This window comes from Rousettus aegyptiacus, unplaced genomic scaffold (assembly GCF_014176215.1).
Source record: "Rousettus aegyptiacus isolate mRouAeg1 unplaced genomic scaffold, mRouAeg1.p scaffold_m13_p_4, whole genome shotgun sequence".
In the NCBI taxonomy this organism is placed as follows: Eukaryota; Metazoa; Chordata; class Mammalia; order Chiroptera; family Pteropodidae; genus Rousettus; species Rousettus aegyptiacus.
This window is the reverse complement of record NW_023416307.1, coordinates 84,262,797-84,285,125: the sequence shown is the minus strand read 5'-3', so window position 1 is coordinate 84,285,125 and position 22,329 is coordinate 84,262,797. Positions and strand designations below refer to the sequence as shown.

The 22,329-nt window shown below is 33.5% G+C and overlaps 1 protein-coding gene across 12 annotated transcripts in view; it reads right to left on the bottom strand.

The window, feature by feature from the left end:
• ROBO1 (roundabout guidance receptor 1) overlaps nt 1-22,329 on the bottom strand; it is a 1,005,278-nt gene that overhangs the window by 27,214 nt on the left and 955,735 nt on the right. For 8 of the 12 annotated variants that reach the window (XM_036218858.1, XM_036218857.1, XM_036218860.1 and 5 more), the window contains 7 exons: nt 20,172-20,198; nt 18,737-18,779; nt 12,116-12,270; nt 9,221-9,556; nt 7,234-7,341; nt 4,496-4,640; nt 1,232-1,480 (listed from right to left, as the gene is read on the bottom strand). In XM_036218858.1, coding sequence (XP_036074751.1) covers nt 1,232-1,480; nt 4,496-4,640; nt 7,234-7,341; nt 9,221-9,556; nt 12,116-12,270; nt 18,737-18,779; nt 20,172-20,198 — 1,063 coding nt within the window. The remainder of the gene's footprint in view (nt 1-1,231; nt 1,481-4,495; nt 4,641-7,233; nt 7,342-9,220; nt 9,557-12,115; nt 12,271-18,736; nt 18,780-20,171; nt 20,199-22,329) is intronic. The other 4 variants (XM_016129513.2, XM_016129517.2, XM_016129514.2 and 1 more) reach the window with 3 other exon arrangements.

Genomic DNA, 22,329 nt, shown 5'->3' with positions numbered 1-22,329 from the left:
GACAGAAAGGAACACAAAAGAAGAGGCTTATTACGAAGATACTAGGTTCCACTTGTAATATAGAAGGGATTGGTGAGGAAATAGGCAATTCAAGAGAATGACAGAAGAATGCTAAGGTATTTCAGAGCTAATAGCATCTATTAGCCTCTTGCTTGCTTACAAGAAAGGATGCCAAGGACTGTGACCTTAAAAGGGAAAAGAGATGCCTTATTTGTTCTCGATTTTCATGAAGCTCCGTGCTTTAATCATATTAAATTTAAATGTATGACAGTCCAACTTCTCTCTTTGTCTCATAGAAGATGATTTAACTACTTCCTTCATTTTAGAAAATATGTAATTTGAATTTAGTAATAACCTCTTACTGATAGAATAGTTAATAAATATTGCAAGTTCTGTTTTAATAGAATTCAAGCAGCAGAGACCAGAATTTATTGTTCATTCAAAAATATTGAAGGGAGATCTTCTGAGGCAAAGAATATACTCAGTTCAAAGTGATGTTAGAGATACATGAAGTCATATACATATAATATAATGTGTCAAATGCAATAAAATAGTGCAAACAAAATCATCAACAACAAGTAAGAAGCTAAGATGATGCAGTGATAGCTTTCATGTGGCAGAAATGACAAATGAAGTATTTGTAAATAATAAAAATGCATTGGTTGGCGATGCTGAATATATAGGTTAAAAAAGTCTAAGATGCACACACTATTACTTGACAAGAAGACTCCAACCTAATATCAAAATCAAAATAAAGGTACCTGATATGAATGCAAAATGAATATACTAAACTTATTGTGAAACATTACAGCTACGAGGGAACAAATCATTCTGTGGACTTAATTTAAAAAGAGGAAAAATTCTACTTTCTATAGACCAAATGCATAAAGAAAACTAAAATACAAAAACACCTGCCATCAATAAAATGTGTGAGATTAGCAAACTATATATTTACTATGTAATCTCCATATGTTTATAAATGCAATTATCATAAGTAGATGAGTATTAATGCACATTACTTTATAGTTGCAAATTCACTAGGATAAATTCATCTAATGCTCTGGTCAATAATACTACGTGATATGTTAATTACCAGGGCTTACTTAAGTGTGATAATACTGGAAAAAAGCTCACGTGATATGAAAAGTAATTCATGCAATAGCATTCTATAAATATTACTTAGGAGTGGAAACTTTCTGATATGAGTAAAGAAGGCTAGTGACAATGGTACCTCCTGTCAGGTTGGTGCTGCATGTGGCCAATCTCCTCTGGGCAATCCGGCAACATGGGCTGGGGCTCTTCCTGCGGAGAGGGTGTCAGGGTGGCGGTGGACTGATGGCTATAAGACACAGCGGCTGGAGAAGAAGCTGCTCCTCGTACAGGAGGAGTGGGGCCTCGTTCATCTTCCTCTTCTTCTAGTTCGTCTTGTTGCAAATACATCCTTGCTGGTGCCACCGGACATGGCATTTCTTGGTCATAACTGAAACAGATTATAAGGAACTTAGACTTACTTCAGGTTATTCAAATGAACTATTTGTATAATTAAAGAAGCGTCAGCTTTTAACTTTTTTTTTTTTTTTTAATTTGAATGTGTTGGGCCACCTTAAGGAAGTGTTGTTAAAAAAATTATTCACTATCACAAAGGTTTGTGAATTGCTACATATATTTTTTTTTCTCTGAAGGATTATAATTTAAATCAGCCTCTTATAGGCTCTGAGAAGTCATGCAATACAAAAAATCTGTTTAATGTAGTATAATTTAGTAATTCTAAAATGTGTTTGATAGACTCTATCCCTTTTAGTCAACATAATCACTAAACTAAAGGACAACACAAGTGTGCTTATAGATGATCTAAGGATAATATGCTAAATTCTGAAAAAAATTACTTTTGAAATTCTTTTCAGAGGGAAGTTTATCAGAGAGCAAATTTTTAATTTAATCCAACACAACCTACTTTTCTTCTAAAATTATACTAAATCACTATATTTTTAGTTGAACACAAAATGAAGTAGTTGAATTGTATTTAGGATAATGAATAAAAAACAGTATAAAATAATAACCAATAAAATGCCCTCGTTACTCCTCTGCTAGTCAACACCAGTTCATCTGGTTATTGATTAGAATGGCTGTGATTTACTGCATTATACAAAATGTGTTCTCGTTACCTCCCTCTCTAGCCCATTCTTAACCACTGCCTTGTTTATCTGAACTTGGGAAAATTAAGGCTTGGTAAAATCTGATTTCTCTGTATCTTCTTTTACTTCACTAATCCACTATTATGTTTCCTATATCGACAAATGATATAGCAATTTGCTCATTTATCTCAACTAGAAATCTTGTAGTCATCTTTGAATTATTTATCCTTCTAACTCAAACTGTTCCCTAGTTCATCTTTAGTCTATCTTAAAAAATTTTTTAGAATCTATTCTCCTTTTTTAAATCTGTTGTATGTGCTACTGTGATAACTTTTTAATCAATCTCTTTGCCTCCAGTCACTCTTTCTCTATCTTCACATTCCTTCCAAAATTAGTTTATTGTAACACACATCACTCCCAGGTCATTCATTTGCTCCAAAGTAATAAAAGTCTCTCATTGAATAGAGAATAAAATATAAGTCTTAAACAAGACCTATTCAAGTATTTGTACAGTCTGGCTTACATTCGCCTTCCCAGCTTCTCACTCCCTACCATGTGTTTCATGTTAACTCTCCAGGAGTCACATCTCTGTGTGGTCCCAATGTCCATAAAATCTTTTGTCTTGATTGAGAATCTTCTCATTTGTCAAGATCAAGAACAAAATCCAGCAGACCAGGAAGGCTCCATTTTTCCCAGTTACACTCAGTCTTTCCCTTTGGGGCACAGTTGTATCTCCTTCCACCGGCCCCCCGCCCCTCTAACTATATCCACATATTTTATGTCAGTCCTTGTTGTTTTTTACTTGTTTGTTTTTGTGGACTAAAATACTAGTAAGTATTGTGATCATACCCTAAAAATTAAATATTTAAAAGTACAGCCAACTTCGTTATTTGCAGATTTCATGTTTACAAATTCACCTCAAATTAATCTGTAACCCCAAAGTCAATACTCTCACGATCATTCAATAGACATGTGCAGAGAAGTGAAAAAATTGTCACCCGATGAGTACATTACTAGCAAGGGTCAAACAAGGTGACACTGCTTTCCTGTTTCAGCTTTCATATTGTAAACAATTATCCTTTTCATGGTCTATAAGTGCCACATTGTTCTCTCTCTCCCTCCCCCTTCCCTTGCCCTTTCCTCTCCTCCTCCTTTTTATGTTGGGGACTTCCCTGTTTCAAATGGCCCTGAAATAAGAGTACTTTACTGATGTCTACTGTTCTAAAGGCAAAAAGGGTGTGATGTGCCTTAATGAAGAAAAGATGTATATCAAATAAGCTTTGTTTAGGAATGACTTATAGTGCTGTTGGCTGTGAGTTCAATGTTAATGAGTGAATAACACATGCTAAATATAAACAAAAACACATAAAACAAGTTTATATTTGAATCGGTTGATGAAAATATAACCAGGGGCTCACAGGAACCTAACCCTGTATTTCTCCTAGGAGCAATGGCTCAGTACTTGCTAATTAAGTAACTGAAAAATAAAAATACAGAGACTTTGCTTCTCGGAATAGTTGGAATTGTAAAACTGGTGTGTGTGTGCGTGAGTGTGTGCACATAGAATGAAAGAACATCTTTATTTTTATAATAGTCACTAAAAATACTGCATTTTCACATAGATTTTATGTTTTTTTTGTGGTTGATTCGCTATACCAAGTGAGTTTTCCTCTACTGTTTACATTAGTAACCAGCTGTTTTGTTTTGTTGAGAAGTACCATGTCCAGTTCTACAGAATCTGCAGAGAGGAAGAAGAACACTAACTGTCTAACTGCTGTCGTGTGGATTACTTACACTTGTTAAATCCTTATGAGAGACAATTCAGTAAAGTTTAAATTCCTAGTTTTCAGCATAATCTGATAATGTCCAAGAATAAACAATTATCAGGATACTATAACTATTGTATAAATCCATATAATTATTTTATGAAAATTCAGAGATGTGTAATAGAAGTTCTGATATTTGAAAATCACAAATCATATATATGATTGATGACAAAATCAGATATATGAGATTAGATATATGATCTCGTATATACTCATGATTATATATGTAAATTATATGTACATAATGTAAAAACATATAAATTATTTGTGTGTGTGCATGTGTGTGTATTTATTTATAGTCACGATTCACGATTCTTGGTTCCAAAAGAAGCTTCCAAGGAACAAATACCTTTTTTTGGCACCACTGAGGAGGGTTTTTAAGTCCTGCTGACCTATCAATACAGTTTTATTCAGAGGCAAATGTTTACAAATCTCAGGAATCAGTCTCCTCTTGGCGATCTAGTTTAATAATTACTTAATACAATTGTAAAGAATTGTACTATCCCACTTAGGTCTGTTCTAAATTTCTCTTACCTTTCATCTACCGATATACTGTACTCTTCACTATTGCTATGAGGAGGAGGGTGAGCCGGGGGAGGAGGAAGCAGGTCTGCCCAGTTCATGCCGCCCTGTTTTGGTACTTTGGGTGTCCGGGTCCCTTTCTTGTGCCCTTGACTCCCTTGAAAAGAAATAAAATTAAAGTATTTTATATTTGGTCTTAAATTTTTTTCTATTACTCATGGGTTAATTATTTTCTATAAACATGATCTTATAATTCATATATGTATATAGAGAAAAACACTTTTAAAAATTAATTTTAAACAGAATTTTGGACAATAAAATGTGTACATGTTTAACTGCAAAATAAATAGCAAAAAAGCAACAAAGCCAGGAATTAATTTTACAAGTCATATCATTAATAGTGATCTTATAGCAATTAATTGCACTATGGATTATCATCTAAAACAAATGAGCTGTAGACATATTTTTCTGAAGTTCCTTTCTATTATTTAATTGCTGGAACCTAAAATATAATATGATACAGATACGATCTATTACACTTTCACTGTTGCATTAAATCACTGAACATACATAATTTGTACTTGTCCACTGAAATGTTTTAGGCACAATGAAATTACTAGTTTTCATCAGAAAGGCAGGTGCAGATGAAAATAATTGCTGGAAGAATTAATATAACTAACAACAAAAGAAGCATAAAAATGATTTTTAAAAAAGAACGGAAGTTTTTTTAGCCACTGTTTCTATAAAATTATGGCTTAGAGTAAAATGATGTTTCTTGAACATTCTTAGAAGTTGGAAACAGTCCAATTATTCAAGTGCCCCAGTGTTCAGATTTTAGATTTGGCATATTCTGTAACCATAGGTAGCTGCATATTCTAGAATATTCATTTTAAAATAAGATGGTCAAAAACTATTTTGAGATGAAATGGTCTTAATTCTCATTTAATATGATACATTTTAGATTCTTATACAAATTATATACAATGAATTTATAATTATTTTTCTCATAGGATCCCTTAAATTCAGTGAATTATCTTGGTCTTTTTTGTCTTTTCTAACCTTTCTGAACCAGCTCCAAGTTACATGCTGTATGAAACAGGTCACAGTACACTCGATGAGCCCTATTTTTTTTTAAGGCAGTTGAGAATTTTCAGTCAAATGGCAGTGTTTTTATGCCAGATGTTTGTATATTGGTATCTTACTACACCTAGTGTGTTGTGGGCTGAGCAGCAGGCTGTTATTAATGAATTATGATTGTCAGGCCTCTGCTTGTGTGTCTTCATTCTCTCTTCCTCCACTCAGTTGTCCTGTATTTGAATGGCTGTGCATATACTGTGGAGTTGACTATCTCCAGTGTTTTCCTCTTGATTTCGTGGCACGCATCTACCATAACAACTCCACCCATCCAGAGAGGCCTAACATCACAAATCTGTCCTACAGCTCATTTGCTTGCTTTGTTCTCTCCCCTAATTACCAACAGATTTTTTTTCCTGTTTTTTCATCAATATTCACAGAATACTTAATAATCAATAGCAACAGAATGTCAGGATCATGAGCAATGAATAAAGTCAAATGAATAGTAATAACATGGAATCATATTTTTTTCCCATTAAGTTCTGGCTGTCTAAGTGGCTAATTATTCAAAGATGAAATGGCCTGAGATATCAATATTAAAATATTTTCTATGGCTTTTGTAAGAGTGGACTTTGAAAAATTTTTCTTAATTCAGGGTTTACTTTAAAAAAGAAGAAAGTCATTTAATAAGATTTTAATTGTTAAAAAAATTAAACATGTAGTAGAATAAGAATAGATTAAAAAAGTAAAGAGCTATCACTAAGTTTCTTTTATTTGAATACAAATAATTTCAATCATTGATAAAAATAAAGGCTAGAAAATGCCAAACCGGCATGCCTTAGTTAAAGAAGATGAGAAAGCAAAAATGCCATATTCATTACAAAAGAGGGGTAGAGAGAGACATTGGGCTAAAAGCACTAGCAACAACTTTAATCCAGATGCTCAGAAGTGATATTTCTACCCTATCCTGGGGAAACATACTAGAGTTGAGATCAATCGGTTTTGTTCTCATTGTGGTGTGACTTGCCACATGTTAGTTCTAATAATGAACTGCCTTTAATTAGAAAAATAGGACTTAAGTACCAGCAAGCTCCCATCTGCAGCCCCTTCAGGAAAACAGCTGGCAAACAGCTGTAACAGCATAAAGACCACAGGGAAGAGGCCTGGATGTGGCTTTTGAGGCCCTTATAGACTTAAGTAGGGAGGCCGTTTTATGAAGTTTTAGACCAAAAACTGAGGGAAAAGAGAGAAATTACAAACTGAGGCAGTTTCCTACTGTACCTAGATCTTATGATTCTGCTCAAGTGTACTTAAATTTAGTGCTTTTATAGCCTTGTTTCAATGGTAACATTCTTAGGAGATTAACTATATGTGCAATATTTTTTAGTTATATTTCAATTGCCTTTAAAAATTAGTTGATGTTTTTGGCTTTGCTAAAGCTCCTTAACAAGGAGGAAAATAAGATCCTTAATCTTTGTTTTCTAATAGAATATAAAATGATTTAGTGAGTGAGCAGTCCATCAAATTACAGAGACAAGACCCATACCTAAAATATTAGAATTGCATAACATGATAGACATGTCACATGTACACATCAGATCATTAACATTCAATTCATAATCTTGGAATGTACCATCTTTTAAAAGGAGACTTTCTCTTCGGTTCTCCTGACTTACCAGATGTACTGCTGCCCCGGTCTGAACTATTGTAAGATCCTCCCGTATTCTGGTCATATGACTGGTTGTATGGGATAGTTGAAGGAATTGTGTCATTTGCTCGATAATCTAGATATTTCAGATAAAAAAAAAAAAAACACATTTATTTTCTTTTTGGTGCCTAATCATTTACCAACAATTAGGCTTTTAAACCATCATGTTGATCGTTTGTTAAGATGTAAATACCTTTTCTGAAAAAAAAGTAAAAAAAAAAAAAAGACCTTTAAACATGTTTCATTTAAAATTTATAAAAAACAAATCCTTTGCATCATCTTCTTTAGATGAATCAGACTAAATGTAAGTGTGGACAAATCCTATGAAGAACTATTTCTTCTCTTTAATATTTAATAATCATCTATGACAGAAATCAGATTTGCTTGACTTCTTTAAAAATATAGTAACAAAATAATTTTAACAATAAGAAATCAGAAAAATACTGTGTCTGTGAATCACAAAAAAGTAAATAAAATTTAAAAAACCATGAAACTTGTCAGCAAAAATATATCTAACAAAAAATATCCATGATAAGGAGAAAAAAAAAAAAAAGGCATCTTAATCTGTCACAGAAATACTTGTGCTTACTTAAACAGAGGGGAAAATCTAAATGATAAATTCACCACTGGAATGCAATGAGTAATAATCTGTCAGTTTAGCTGCATACCAGGGTCATTATTATAGTTTGACATACCAAGTCTGTTTACAAGCAGTATAAACAATAAATCAGAGCTCTGAAATATTTGTACAGAGGACTGTCAGACCTCTCCAAAGTCCACGGTAAAGCCATATAACATAGAGGAATAATGTAATAACAGTTTAAATCCTCTTTGTAAACTCCATGATTGCAGAAACTCTTATTCATCTTTGTCAGCCTTTGTCATGAACTTGTGTAAGAGTCTTAATAACTACTTATTGAATTGGGTTATTATGTCAACTAAGTGTTTTCTTAAACTTAAAAAAAAGCAAGACACATATATTATTAAATTAAAACACATGCCACTAACTTAACCAAATGAAATAGTGGTCTTAAGCTATCTTTTCGTAATCACTAACTGTAATGTATTTTATTTTTGAAAAAAAAAAAAAAAGATCCCAATACAAGTCTAAAGAAAATAAATCTATATCCCTAATTATCTATAATAAAATGTGTCCTTTACCTGGACACTGATACAAAATTGCCTGATCTATTCAAATTAGAGCAATTGCTTTTTCCTTTGTGGTATTACTTTGCAAATCATGTTATTAAAGTATTAGCCTGCAAAAAGACAAAGAAATCAAATACCTGTTTCTTCAAACTCACCCATATTACCATAGAGGAACATTCCCCTCAGGCCATAAAATACTATTCTGTTGTGACAAGTTAACACTAAATTCAATTTATTTTAGGTTCTATCCTGACAGACTTCAATCAGGTCAACCGAAGAACTGTAGATTCTAAAATCATATACTGCAGCAGTCTTAGTAACCACATGAGGTAGGAAAAATACAACAAATTGAATCACTTCTCCAGTTCAAATTTAATTTAATTATTTTTCTTCAGTTCGATATAAGAATGTCATTTGTTTATATGACCACGTAGATGCAATTATCTGACACTCTCGAGTGGAAAAATGGGATAGCCCATTTGTTTAAAATGTGAGGTATTATGACGTTTATATATCTGCTTTATGAATAAAAGGTTGACCTATGTAATTCTTTATCTAGAATTAAATTAAATTATTCTCAAAACCATTCAAAAATACTTATGTATTATTATAATATCAATTTCCAAGGTTATTGTTGTGATAATTAACTCTTTGACCCTGGACATTTTGAAACCAAAGAAATAAGAAAACCTTAGAAATGAAAGAAAGACTTCACTTGCTAGTCCCAGACAAGTTTTGGCATTTAGTGCTGCAGTGTTAAGGGTCCCGATACAGAGAAGGATGGGAATGTAGGCAAAGCTCTTCACCTTTGTTCAGTTTGTTTTGCTCCATGATGTTATACTGAATTGGTGTCACTTCTTGTTTCTGCTGTCCAGGAGGTTTCCAGTGCTTCTCGCCAGATTCTCCACCGCCATTGTTCATGCTGTTGCTGAGGTTTGACTGGATGAGCTGGGTGGTGGCATATGGTGTGGGCTGCCCTGATGGATTGACAAAACGCCCGTCCTTCAGATTTGGGCTATTGAAGGTTTTCATCTCATTGATTTTGTTACTAAGGTCCACATCACCATAAACAGTTGACTCAGGGAGCATCAGATTTGTTTGTTTGTTATCCAGTTGGTTGTTATAATTTGCTATACAATCGGCTATGTGCAATGGAGAGGAAAAGGAAAAAGTCATTTCTCCATAGTTATTTGTTTAAAATTTTTTTGTAAGTAGTTTTGTGAGTCAAAGTAAAATTGTTAATGTAAAGAACAAATGGGCTTAAATAAGATCATAAAAAGGGCCAAGTATTCATATGTACTTTCTAGAGAAAACAATTAAAAGTTGAGGGAATAAGAAAGGACACACAGAATTTATATAGAGACTAAATAAATTTGAACTTCTGCTAGTGCTATGCAGTAAATAATTTCCCCGATTTGAGATAATTTTTCTTTAACAGCTCAGTTATTAGGAATTCCACCAAAACAATATATACATGAGTATCTTTATGTGCCCAATCCAGATTTTCTAGTATAGAGTTAATCGAACTCTTTGAGGCTACTAGTTAGCTATTGAAGCCAAAGAACAAAGCATGTAAGTTGAGAATCCAAACAACAACAACAAAAACTTTGTCTTCCTATCAAAGAACATGAGATTTCCATATCTTATTAAGTACCTCTCTTCTCAAAAGCTATGAGGAACAGAGGGACAATAGTAAATGGTGCTCAGGAGAATTTTATTAGTTCTTCTCTTGGTCATGCAGAATAATCAGTGTCAGGGAAAGATGTTAATCATTTTTTCATGGTTTCATAATGACACCCCAAGAAGTGTAAAATGACAATAATAATGACAGAATGAATCATAGGTAACTAGGGTAATACAATCAAATAAAGCCTGAAATAATATCTATTACATCTAATATCTAAATTTCCCTCTAAATTTCCCTTCAAATAAAATATTTGAGAATAAAATAACTGATATATAAAGAGAGAAATATTTATAGCCTGTAGTTAAAATATTAAAACAACAGGAAGAACTAAAATCATAATTTAAATTAAAACATTTTTTAAATTTAAAAAAAATTAGTCAAGTTACAATGGTAAAAATATCATTATGCTTTTCATGTGGTACATAGTGGCACCAACATTACCAGGTCACTTTGAAGACTGGTTTCCAACTGGATATTTTAGAAAATGATAAATTAATATGGCTGCTATTAAAGATGTAAATATGAATAGAATGTTAAGAAAATTTTGCAGCTTCTCTATAATATTGAATTCAACTACTTGGCATTTCAATAATAAATCAGGGAGCAGGGATATGTGATCCATCAGGCATTTAGGAGTTCTAATTTCTAATTTCTAGGTATTAAATTTTGTTTAATGATAATAAATATTATTAAAGGCAATATGGAGTTGGCAATTTCCTTTTTCTTCCCCAGTCTTTCTAAATGAGTGTTAGTCAATAGAATTTTCTCAGATGATGATCAAGTTCTAATTGGAATTGTCACATACAGTAACTACTAGCCACATGTGGCTAGTGAGCATTTCAAATATGACTAGTAAGAAAGAGGAACTGAATTTACAATTGTATTTTATTTAATTTTAATTTAAATGGCCTCTGGCTATCATATTGATAATACAACTCTACATATTAATTCACATAAATATTGTCACTTTTTTTCTGTCCTCTAGGGCTCACCATAGTCTTTCTTTTATTTATAATTATGTCTGGACAACTAGGATATAGACCTCTGGAGAGCACGAACTTAGTCACATCCATATCTGTATCCATGTCCATTTCCATGTCCATATCCATGTCCATCTCCATATCCATCTCCATATCCAGTGGAGACACAGGACTTCTTTTAGGGTTCGACATACAGATTACACTGTGACTTATTCTTTACAGTGTATAACATCTTTGTGTAAATGCTATCTTCTGTTTCCCTGTTCCTTAATTCCATGGGTTATTTTACTTATATAGTCACATCTTTTGATTCTTTACCATTCTTTTAATTTTTCCCAATGTTGTAAATGTTGAGGATTTTTATTGTAAAAAATAATTTGTAATTTTCTGTTTCTTTCAAACATTGCACACCATACACTATATATATTTTACTGTCATATTTGAGCATAAATTAGTTATATGTATAACAAACAATATAAAATAAATATATACTTGAACATCTGCAAAAAATATATATTTCTTATATCCTCATTTATCTCTATACTATAAAAATCTGATTTTGAGTTTCAGTTAATTTTTATTTAAAGTTTTTTTATTATTGTTGTGCAATTGTTATTATTATTAGTAGTGTCAAAATAATTTTGTTTACTCTAATTATAGATTTATTAACATTTTTTCCTTCAATCTTGAAAATAATTAATGTTACAATTAAAAATTGTGGCTACATTCTTATAAAGATAAATACTTTTATATAATTTTATTTTTCCTTATTTGCTATCTATTCCAGAGTTTATATTCTCCATTTGCCCATAATGTACTGAGAAACTATTATTGGAGGAGGCTGAGGTATGGAAATATAGGAATCAAGAAAATAATTGAATCAGGCTAGATTGCTAAACAATAGTCAATATTTCAAGTAAATATTGATCAAATTTTTCTTTCCCATGTAGGGAGAGGGGTAGAAATTTGATCTCCTTATGGCTGCTAGTTCCTTATACTGCATATACATATCAAGATGTCTCTGTGTTTCTAACCTGGGCGACTGTAGGTGGTCAGGTTGCTATCGCTGTTCCCACTGCCTGCTGTACAGCAATTGATGGAACAGTCATTGTGATTGTTGCCCGTATTAGGCCACGTGTCTGCCAGCCACGGCTGTGCAGCAGGTTCGCTGATGTTGAGAAGTCCTGGCCTAAAGAAAAAACAATATTAAACAAATGTTACATAAATAGTAAATATTTCCTATTCGGAATTCCAAAGAATTCTTCATTTCATGATTCTTATAAATAATTTGGTCAACTATACTGAATGAAATTATAATTCCTTTTATTTTATGGAATAGGCAACTGTCACGTAAAGTTCTGGGAGGTGCCTCAGTTTATATATTAGCCATAACTGTGTAAACATGGAGTTGTGCTTTGGACTTAAACTACTGTGTCATTTGCAGTGCTCTATTTCACCTTTAGTCACAGTGACTGAAAATCAAACATGAAATCTAAATATATGGATACATATATATTTTTTAGTGTTTTAGTAGCTTAAAGAATACCATAGTTTCTATTTCTTCATTTTGACCCCTTAAAAATGATGACTCTTCTCACAACTTCATTAAGAAATGAAACAATCTCATTCACATAGGCAATGGGTCTTTCCCAGTAAGCACATTTGCATATTTTTTTCTTGAAAATGATGTTTCAGTAATAGTGAGTTTGGGGTTCTGTGACATTTTGCAGAGAGCCTCATCAATGCTTCAATGCACAGTTTTGTAAGCTTGTCAACATTACCTGATGGAGACAATGTAAAATGCCTTAAGTCCCTACATAAACAAAGAAAAGCTACTGAATTAAAACTGGTAAAACAATGATGTCCCCTATAAGAAATATTACTGTTCATGTTTTTTTTTTTTTTTTTTTTGGCACAACAAATGTTAATCCTCTTTCACTGTGCGCTTGGAATGCAAAGCACATAAGCAATTATTAATGGGAACCCTGGACCACCAGAGCTAGAGACGCAGACTGGAGTCCAAGAATGGCATTTCTAATGTCCTTTTCTAACACTAATTCCATTTGGTCACTCAGCAAAAGAAGTGATGATGCATGATGTGCTTGTGAGATATACAACAAACAGACTGGGATTACACATTCTGCAGAGATTGTCTTCATGGTTTTGTTTTCTTTGTTAAAGTGCAATAACCACGCTTCTCTGTTACCTGAGAAACAAGCACCTGACGTTCCACTTTCCATGGTTCTTATTCTGGCACAGATAGTCAACCCAAGAACTGCGCTATGCAAATGATGGTTATTTGAGGAATTAGTCATTTAAAATGAAGAATATGGACTTACAATTTATATATCTGGATCCATATGTGCATACATAATAAAAATGAATATTTACTCTTTGTTTATGATGTGTGAGGCGTTGTTCTGAGGTCTTTACATGTATCAATTTATTTAATCCTCACAAAATTTGTGCACGGTAGTTATTACTATTATCTAAATTTTATAGATGAGGGAACGGAGATGCCTGAGAGAGGTTAAGAAACTTGTACACGGCTATCAAAAATGAGTGAGTGGCAGAGCTCACTCATTCAAACCCGAAGAGTCTGGGTCTAGAATCCACTCTAATCTAGGCTGATAGAAATATATGCTGAAGAGTAATGAAAACTTCTCAAGTCTTCAAATATTCTTTATAAAAGGAAGAGTGGCGGATATGTCTAAAGTCTTGAAATTCACGATAAAGCTGTTAAAACTGAGCAAACTTAGTATCAAAATTGTTGATGAAAACACGCTTTGAAGAGCAATGTTGCTGAACTGATGAAATTTAAAAAAATTAAATGCAAGCTGTGTCACAGATATCTGGAGCCTTTGAAATAAATGTTAGTTATAGAAATTCTGCATCCGCTAATCTTTAACTTTTCCAATTTTATTTTCTCTTGAACTTAAACCACGTGGATTATCACTATAGAAGTTATTAAAAATAAATCTCCATATTTGACACTGTAGAGATCTTATGGGATGTTTTGAGTATGGGTCAAGTGGAAATTTTCCACAGCCTGTCTTATATGTTTCAAAAAGAAAAGACAATATTTTTATGCTACTATGATCCCTCAGAAAAATACCTTTAAAATGAATGTTTTGATATCATCATAGGATGAAAGAACTTTTCATATGTATGGATGATTTCCAACAGGAAGTAGGATTAACAATTCACATCCTAGCTTTCAGTTTAGACTTGCATTTGGAATGCTAATTGTTTAGAGAATAAAGTTAACCACGAGTGCTGGCTCATAATGAATCTTAAAATGCCATGTGTGTATTTCTGAGGTCTTTGAGGAAGTGAAGGTCATATGTAACTACTCTGATAAGGGTGTTAGGGTCTTTTTAAACTGAAAATCTCACAGGCTATCTTTGTGCATTTCAGATGATCTAGTGTATATGAAACAGATTTAGCTTCCTAACCATAAGAAATGAATTAGAAGCAAAACACAATGCTGGTTGCAGTGATTAATATATGTCTAAAACATATTATACATCGTACACTATATTGTCATGTAATATCTTAGTTGTTAATACTTCCATGCTAACATATCTGAGTTTTGCTTATTTCTTCCTTATCTTCGAAAAAACAATATGATCAGGGAAAGGAAGAAACTAGGGCTCACAAAAACCAAATTTATCTTCCAGTTAACTGTTAAGGGGATAGATTTGTGTCACAAAGGAAAAGAAGGCAAATGCACTTAAATAATTTTGTGGCAGTTACCTTTAATTCCTCCATTCTTCTTACTCCAGATATTACAATCACTTCCACAAAACAAAACAAAACAAAACACCCTATTTGAATTCTTAAACCACAAAATACAATATTAGAGGGCCTGGGACTGGGGAAATTGGTGAGGGGCCCGGCAGTAAAAGGTTGCCTATAGGCTGTCTCTTCTTTCCGTTGATAGCTTGAAGGAGTGTAGAAGCCAGGAAGAAGGGAGAGATAGATCTAAGACTAAGTGGTTAGTATTTTAAAGAGAAGCAAGGCCTGAGCTTGGTTACCTTCTCACCTCCCATTGTCAGGAAATGTGGTATTGGCAGTCTCCATTTGGTTAGCCTGACTTCTCTATTAACTTTTTCAGCTTTTCTTAGCTATTTCCTGGTATACACTGTGGTTTGGATTTTAAGTATATTTTTAGAAAAAGAGTAACTGGGATGTTTGAGGTAAAAAAAATAAAAAAAAAATAAATAAAAATAAATAGAAACAGCTGCTTAATATTTCCATGATTACATCATGGATTGCATCACAAGTCTCTGCTCTTTTCAAGTTGAGAAGAGGTCTCTTTGCTTACCACAATCCTCACTCTCTCCCTTTTCTAGAAATAGCTAACTTTACAATTCTGAAAACTAGAAAACTAGGAGAGATGTTTTGCTCTACCTTTTTTTTTCTTTGCTCTACCTTCTTTATTTGAGAAAAATGTCCAGCCTCACAAAATATTTCTAAAGTGATTAAGGACTGAACTCAGGTCTTCTGACTTTTTATATTTTTTATAGTCTACTCATTCTTTCCTTCCTTAGATACTTTCTAATATCTTTCAAAGTTAAATAACTCATGTTAAATTTATTTACATAATTCAATAAATTACATTTATTACACTACAAAAATTTATATATTTAATGATTAATTAATCAATTAGCTAGCCGATAAACTCCAGGATTTCACCATTTATTGTTAGAGGCAATCATATAAAGTCATGAGTTGGCAAACTGCTCTTGTAAAAGATCAGATGGGAATCATTTTAGGCTTTGCAGGCCATATATTTTCTATTGCAACTACTCAGTTTTGCCACTGTAGAGGGAAAACAGTCATACGCAATCTGTAAACAAATGAGTTTTGCTGCATTCTTACAATACTTCTTTTACAAAACCAGTTGGTAGACCCGATTCGACCCCCTCCCCCCCCAAAAAAGATCATTGAATTACCTCATTTTAGGTGTTTGTGGTATTTACACAGCACAAATGTCCATGGAGGATACAGCAGGTAAACCTCAGAAAACTGACAGAGGGAGCTGGGACACATTTCCAGGCTGACATAATAAGGACTTACAGGTGAATGCAATATTGGTGAATAGCAGATGGATTGGAGGGTGCGGCACAGAAGAGTGAAGTGGACCTGCAAAGCCCTAGAGGTTGTGGGCTGCTGGTGCTATGTCTATTGAAAATGGGATACTCAGCAGGTCAGGGACATTATCTACATGCATTTCAAAATAACATTTTGCTCCAATGGGCAAAAGATTCCCTTTGCACAGGAAGTAATGCAAATAAATGGTAGATGAAGTTAGGAGTGCTCAGATCTTCTGTGATAAACTAAGCAAGAAAGAACAAGTGCTTGAAGTGAAACGATATAGTGATAATTAAGGGGAAAAAAGATAGGATCAACAAAAAGTAGTAATGGAGGCAGGAAAGGATGACGGGAGTATTCTGACTTAGGTGTCATTAACCAAATGAGGTGAGAGGTCCAGTGAGGGGTCACAGAGTCTGAAATGTCTGAGGGGAACCAGTATTTAAGGGATGGACATGAGAGAAATGAGTGCAGGACTGGTTCATTGCTTCTCTTACCTCATGGGGTAATAGAACACACACACACACACACACACACACACGCACGCACGCACGCACTCACACAGAGCTAGGAAATGGACCTCTTCCGAATGCCCTCCTGATCCTCTTATCCTATTCCATTTTTTTCCACAGCACTTGTCAACTGCTGATGCTACTGAGTTGTCTTATTTTAAATATTTATTATTTATCTTCTCTCTCCTCCACTAAATATAAGGTTCATGTGTTTAGGAATTTTTACTGACTTTGCTCACTGATGCATCTCGAGCAACAAGAACAGTACCTGTCCCATTCTGGTTGTTCAATAAATATGTTTGATAAATAAATAAATTTAAAAACTGTCATTTTGAGCACTGACTCAATGATCTTTATTTATCTGTTGCCTCTGTAACATTTTAGCATCTTTTATCATTTCATTTAGTAAAATGATCATTTCTATATGGTATCTGAAATAAACTGGTTTCATTGCTCTTCTGTTTTTAAATTTAAAAGGTTAATTCTGTATGGTGATATAGTGAGCTTTCCAATGAAAAGATATTTCGGGAGCTTCGTAATTTTTCAGTCCTGCTATAGAAACTATTTGGTACTTATACATTCCTTCCATTAGTTTGTATTTGATCATTTGGTCTATCTAGGTTGTAAATTCCTTTACAACAGAAACCAGACATAGATATAGTGTGCATGTGTATGTGTGCGTGTGTGTGCGTGCATGTGCATGTGCACACCTATGTCAGTGCCCATTCACAGCGGTTAGTGCAGAACATATAGAAAATGCTGGATAAGCACTTTCATATACTTTGATTAATGAGAAAACTGGTCTGTAATCATGAATATGTACAGGTAGAAAAGTGGTTATATAATCAGGCATTCCAGATTTACCCACGAGAGAATGTTCTTATGCCAAAGGCTGTTTCATGAATGTCTGGGCTATGATTTAGATGGAATTCCCCTAGATGCAAAAACATGCCCTGGTTTAATTCCTGAATTGAATGGATTTATTCCTTATGAAGACCTCCCTAACATTTGGGTTTTTCAGTAGCTGGCTTTGTTTCACAAATATGGAAACAGGAAGCTAGCAGCAGTACCCGGGAAAGAAAAGATTAGTGCTTATTGCCAAATTTGTATAGCATTGATTCAAGGGGGTCAACATTTTCTTTTAAATCACTCTTTGCCATTTACTAAATTCAGTTATTTTGTCATCAGATGGTATATTCCTTGGATTCATACTAATTTTGGCTTTTCCAGTAGCAACCACATTATCCATCTGTACAAAGCAGGATACTCAATAAGTTAATTGGAGTTAAATTATAAAATAGTTTTGGTTTAAAGATCTTTTTACACCTTAAGCAAGATGTTACTCTTTTAGGGAAAAATCATGTTATTGTAGAAAATCCCAAAGTGTGGCTCATGTAACTTATATCTGACTTCAGTCCCTTTAAGCCCCTGTCACATCGATTTGTGATTGCCCTGTGACTGTAGTAAAGTTCGCTGAATAATAATTACAAAAAAATCATAAATATAGGATTGAGGTTCATTTTAATTAGAGAAAATAACGTGCTGTGTTAACAAGCTACCTACATTTTTTCTTTTATTTCAACATATTTCCCTGTAAATGGAGAGCTGAACTATGCTGAATTCATAACAAGAACAAACAAACATAACCTATAACTTATGAGCAAATGCTGTGTTCAGCAGGTTTTCAAATGAACACTTTTCTTTGATAGTATCTGTTAACTAGCTATATTTCTTTATCTTCATAAATGCCATCGCTTAATTACTTTAACTCCTTTTAATCATCTGCTAAATCAGCAAGTCTGTCTTTCACGGTTACAGTGCTCCCTCTGGTGTTCAATGACTAAGATGCAAGAACTCCAATCAACTGCATTTGTGTGTAAACAAGCTTGGTTCCACAGCACAGAGGAAGAGAGTATCTCCAAAATATTTGAACAAATTTCACCTTTAAGTTAAACCTTTTAAGCAAAGATAATGATGTCATTGAGGAAGACAAGAAGAAATATCTGGAATTCCCCTTAGTATCTACCAAATAAGCAAGATAATTACCTCCCTCCACTGCTCACAGCTTCGCCTCCTCTCTGATAAGTTACTAGAATGTCACAAAAAAAAAAAAAAGAAAAAAATTAATAGACATATTTAATTTGTATATCAAAAGCTACTACATTTATGAGCATCTTTCTAAAATGGAATGCATTTTTCCTTTCTACTGAGAAGCAATGCAAATATCAACACAAGAAGTAACAAATTTCTGATTCAACTAGCATTTTTTTTAAGATAGTATAGAATTAAATATAAGTAATTCATTTTCTTAATGTGACAACAAGGTTGAGCAAAAGGAAATTTCAGTACATTCCTATTAAGTATAACTATTACACATTTGTATTTCACATTCCTATAGATTTCAAATTTTAATTTATTATTGGATCACATAATTTCATGAACTTGTATAAGCAGAATCTTAAACTTGGCAGAAAATCCCTATTAGACTATTCTCCCAGAAGTATGAGTACCAGTAAGACAAAGATAAATGTTAAAATAAACCTTCTTTCTCTATATACACAAAGAGGTATGCCAAATTGCGACTATCAATACAACCTACTTTTCATTGTGGCTTGTAGAAACCCTTCTCAATGTATGTTCATCAGATATATAAATAGCGAAAATACATTTTAATGCTCTTGAAAGCATTCTCAGCTTAATAAATTATGGGTATAAAAATTTAGCCCATAAAACAAAACAGATTTGCACATAGGCAAGGGGCTAAGAAGATTAGCTTTTCTGTAAAAAAAATTTTTCTAAGAAGAAATGTGTTTCTAAAATCTGCCAAATTCTGCTACTTAGAAGAACTCCAAACTAGGAGTCTGTTAAGGAGCGATAACTGCTTCCCATGATTACAATAACTGGATTAAAAAACAAGGAGGCAGGACTACAGGTACATCTTTTACTAAAGGTAATGTGAAAGCAGAGGACCCCTTTTGAAAGAAGCTGAGTAGAACAGAATATTAGGATTCTGACTTAGGAAAAAAGAAAAGTTTTATCTTTCACATGTGCTGGATATTATGGTTACCTTTAAGAATGTGGATTCTATGGACAGAGAATTGAAAGGAAAGAAATTTTTGTTTCAGGAGAACCTGAAAGCTTAAGTTAAGAAAAAAGGCTCTGCCAAGTATGAAATAATCGATAAGATCATTAGCATGTTAAATCGTGCTGAGGGTAGAAACAGTGTGTCTATCTAATGAAACACATGCATACAAGGCTAAGATGCAGTGTGGAGTCATGAATAAATAACTGCATTAAATGGATGAAAAGCAACACTAACCATTTCTACTTCAAATGCATGCCTGACATGAGTAAATGAAGTATTGTATTCCATTTAGGTCCTTTTCCCCAATTTAATACAGAAAATGAAATAAAAACAGAAACAATAGTACGACACATGCCAAACTAACAAAGGGAAGGAAGGGTAAGTGCAAATATATACCTGTTGGTGTGAAGGTAAAAGACGGGACTGAAAAATCAAAACAAAATACAAACCAGTTATTAAGCTGAAGAGAGAAAGGGAACATATCACATTAGTATAAATCAAGCAGACAGCTGAACATAAAACAAATGTAAATAACTAAGCCAGTAGTTCTGACGTTCTGATAAATGAATAAAACCAAAGCTGAGGTTAAAAAAAGAAGCTTGTCTCTACAGGTACCATTTTGAAGTGTCTGACATTTTAGTACAGAGGGGAATCGTGCTGGGTTAGCCTGTAAATGACCCTGCATTTAGTAACATAGATTTAGCTCATGGCTTTAATACAATCAGGACTCCTCGACTATGAATCATTTCCAAACAATAGATGATTGATTCTTAAACAAGTATTATCAGGGTCTTACTTGAACCTTATCTGATAATCTTAAAGTAAGTGCTTATTAAAGTGGACTAATAGGTATACTTAAGTATTCATCATTAAAAGAGAGAGAAAAGACAGATTGAGGAAAGAGAGAGAGAGAGAGAGAGAGAGAGAGAGAGAGAGAGAGAGAGAGAGAAGGAAAGCAAGCAAGAAAGAGAGAAAGCACAAAAGGAAAGAAGAAAGGAGAAAAGAAGGGAGGGAGGGAAGGAAGAAAGAAGGAAGAACTGGAATAAAGAGAACCATAACACTTTCACTGCCAAGTAATTCCTGACACCTTACCATTCAAACAATATAATACTACATTTTTATCATCATAGAAAATTGAGAATGAACAGAAAAAATGAGAAGTTTTAAAGTTTATCTATTATAGTTTATATTTAGAAGCTTTCTAGGAGTAGGCTGACCATTTTTTTTTTTTAATACCATAGTCTAGGAGCTACACAATAGAACAATAATGCCCCTCTAAAAACCTTCACTCTTTGCAGTTATAAATCTTAATCTAATCAGTAATGCTCAAAATTGAACTGCAGACCTCAACTGTAGCATCCTTGCCTCCCCCACTTTTCCCATCTTCTCTCATTGCTGGGTATTGGCTAACGCCAGAGCTATTTTTATATAATTTCATAGAGGATAGAGGCTGACTTATTTTCCAAGCTCTTTAATTTAAAATAAACATTGCTCTGGTAAGGAAAGCAATGAAATCTACATTACTCCCTTGCAGACTAAAGTTTTCTTTCAAGAACTCCTCAAAACACGCAAGCTAGCATACTGATAAGCTACCGCAGATTGGAAGGCTGCCAAAAGTGTATTTTCCACTTCACATTTGACCATCTCCAAGAAATTTACTTTAGGATTAGAGCATTTGGTGTTGCGAACTGGAATGCTATCGCATCCTTTACAACGGTCACTTCTTACCAAATCGTTTTATCTCTGAGTATACTAGAAAGAACAAAAACAAAAACCTCAATACTGTGTACCCAATTTACACACTGGCCTTCGTTTGCATCACAGCAGTCCCTGTCTTAAGAATCTATTGTGCTTTCTTTCAGTCAGTGTTTTTCAGATAGTCCATGTAATTTAGCTATAATAAAACATTCAGAGAGATAGTAAAAAGTCTTCATAAGAAAAGGTACATTTGAAAGTAAAGCTATTCAAGTAAGAATAGAGTGCCTGAACATTAATTTGCAATCACAAGGACACAGGGAAAATATGAAAGGTCCTTGTCAGTACTCCTAGCTAACTGCTAACCCCAGTTTAAGGAATTGAAGAAGAGATGAAAAGACCGGTCTAAATGAAATTCTTACAGCAAAGAACAAATTAATTTTCAAAGCTTCTGATAATAAATGCTTTTTATCCAGTGATGCTGGTGCAGTATGTGAATGTGAACAGGAGTACTGAAGGTTCTGTAAAGGTCACACCTACAGATAAATGTGGGGGAGGGGAGGATACTCACTATTACCCAGTCACACTCTAACTTGATGGATTTTATGCCAATCGGTTCTTTTACATTTATTTCTTTAAAGTACATCACTTCCTTTTTTCTTGTAATGACTAGCATTGCTTTGGGCACACACAGTTTTAAGATTTCAGGATGCACTTTTTTTTAATTGCACAGAAACAATTATGAAAAAGTGCTGACAAGGCAAAATGAGGAAAGCAGATTCAAATGCTTACCAATTACATTTGTAATTATGTTCTATGATTTCTGCTTAAACACAAGCTAGTTAAAAGGACAATGATA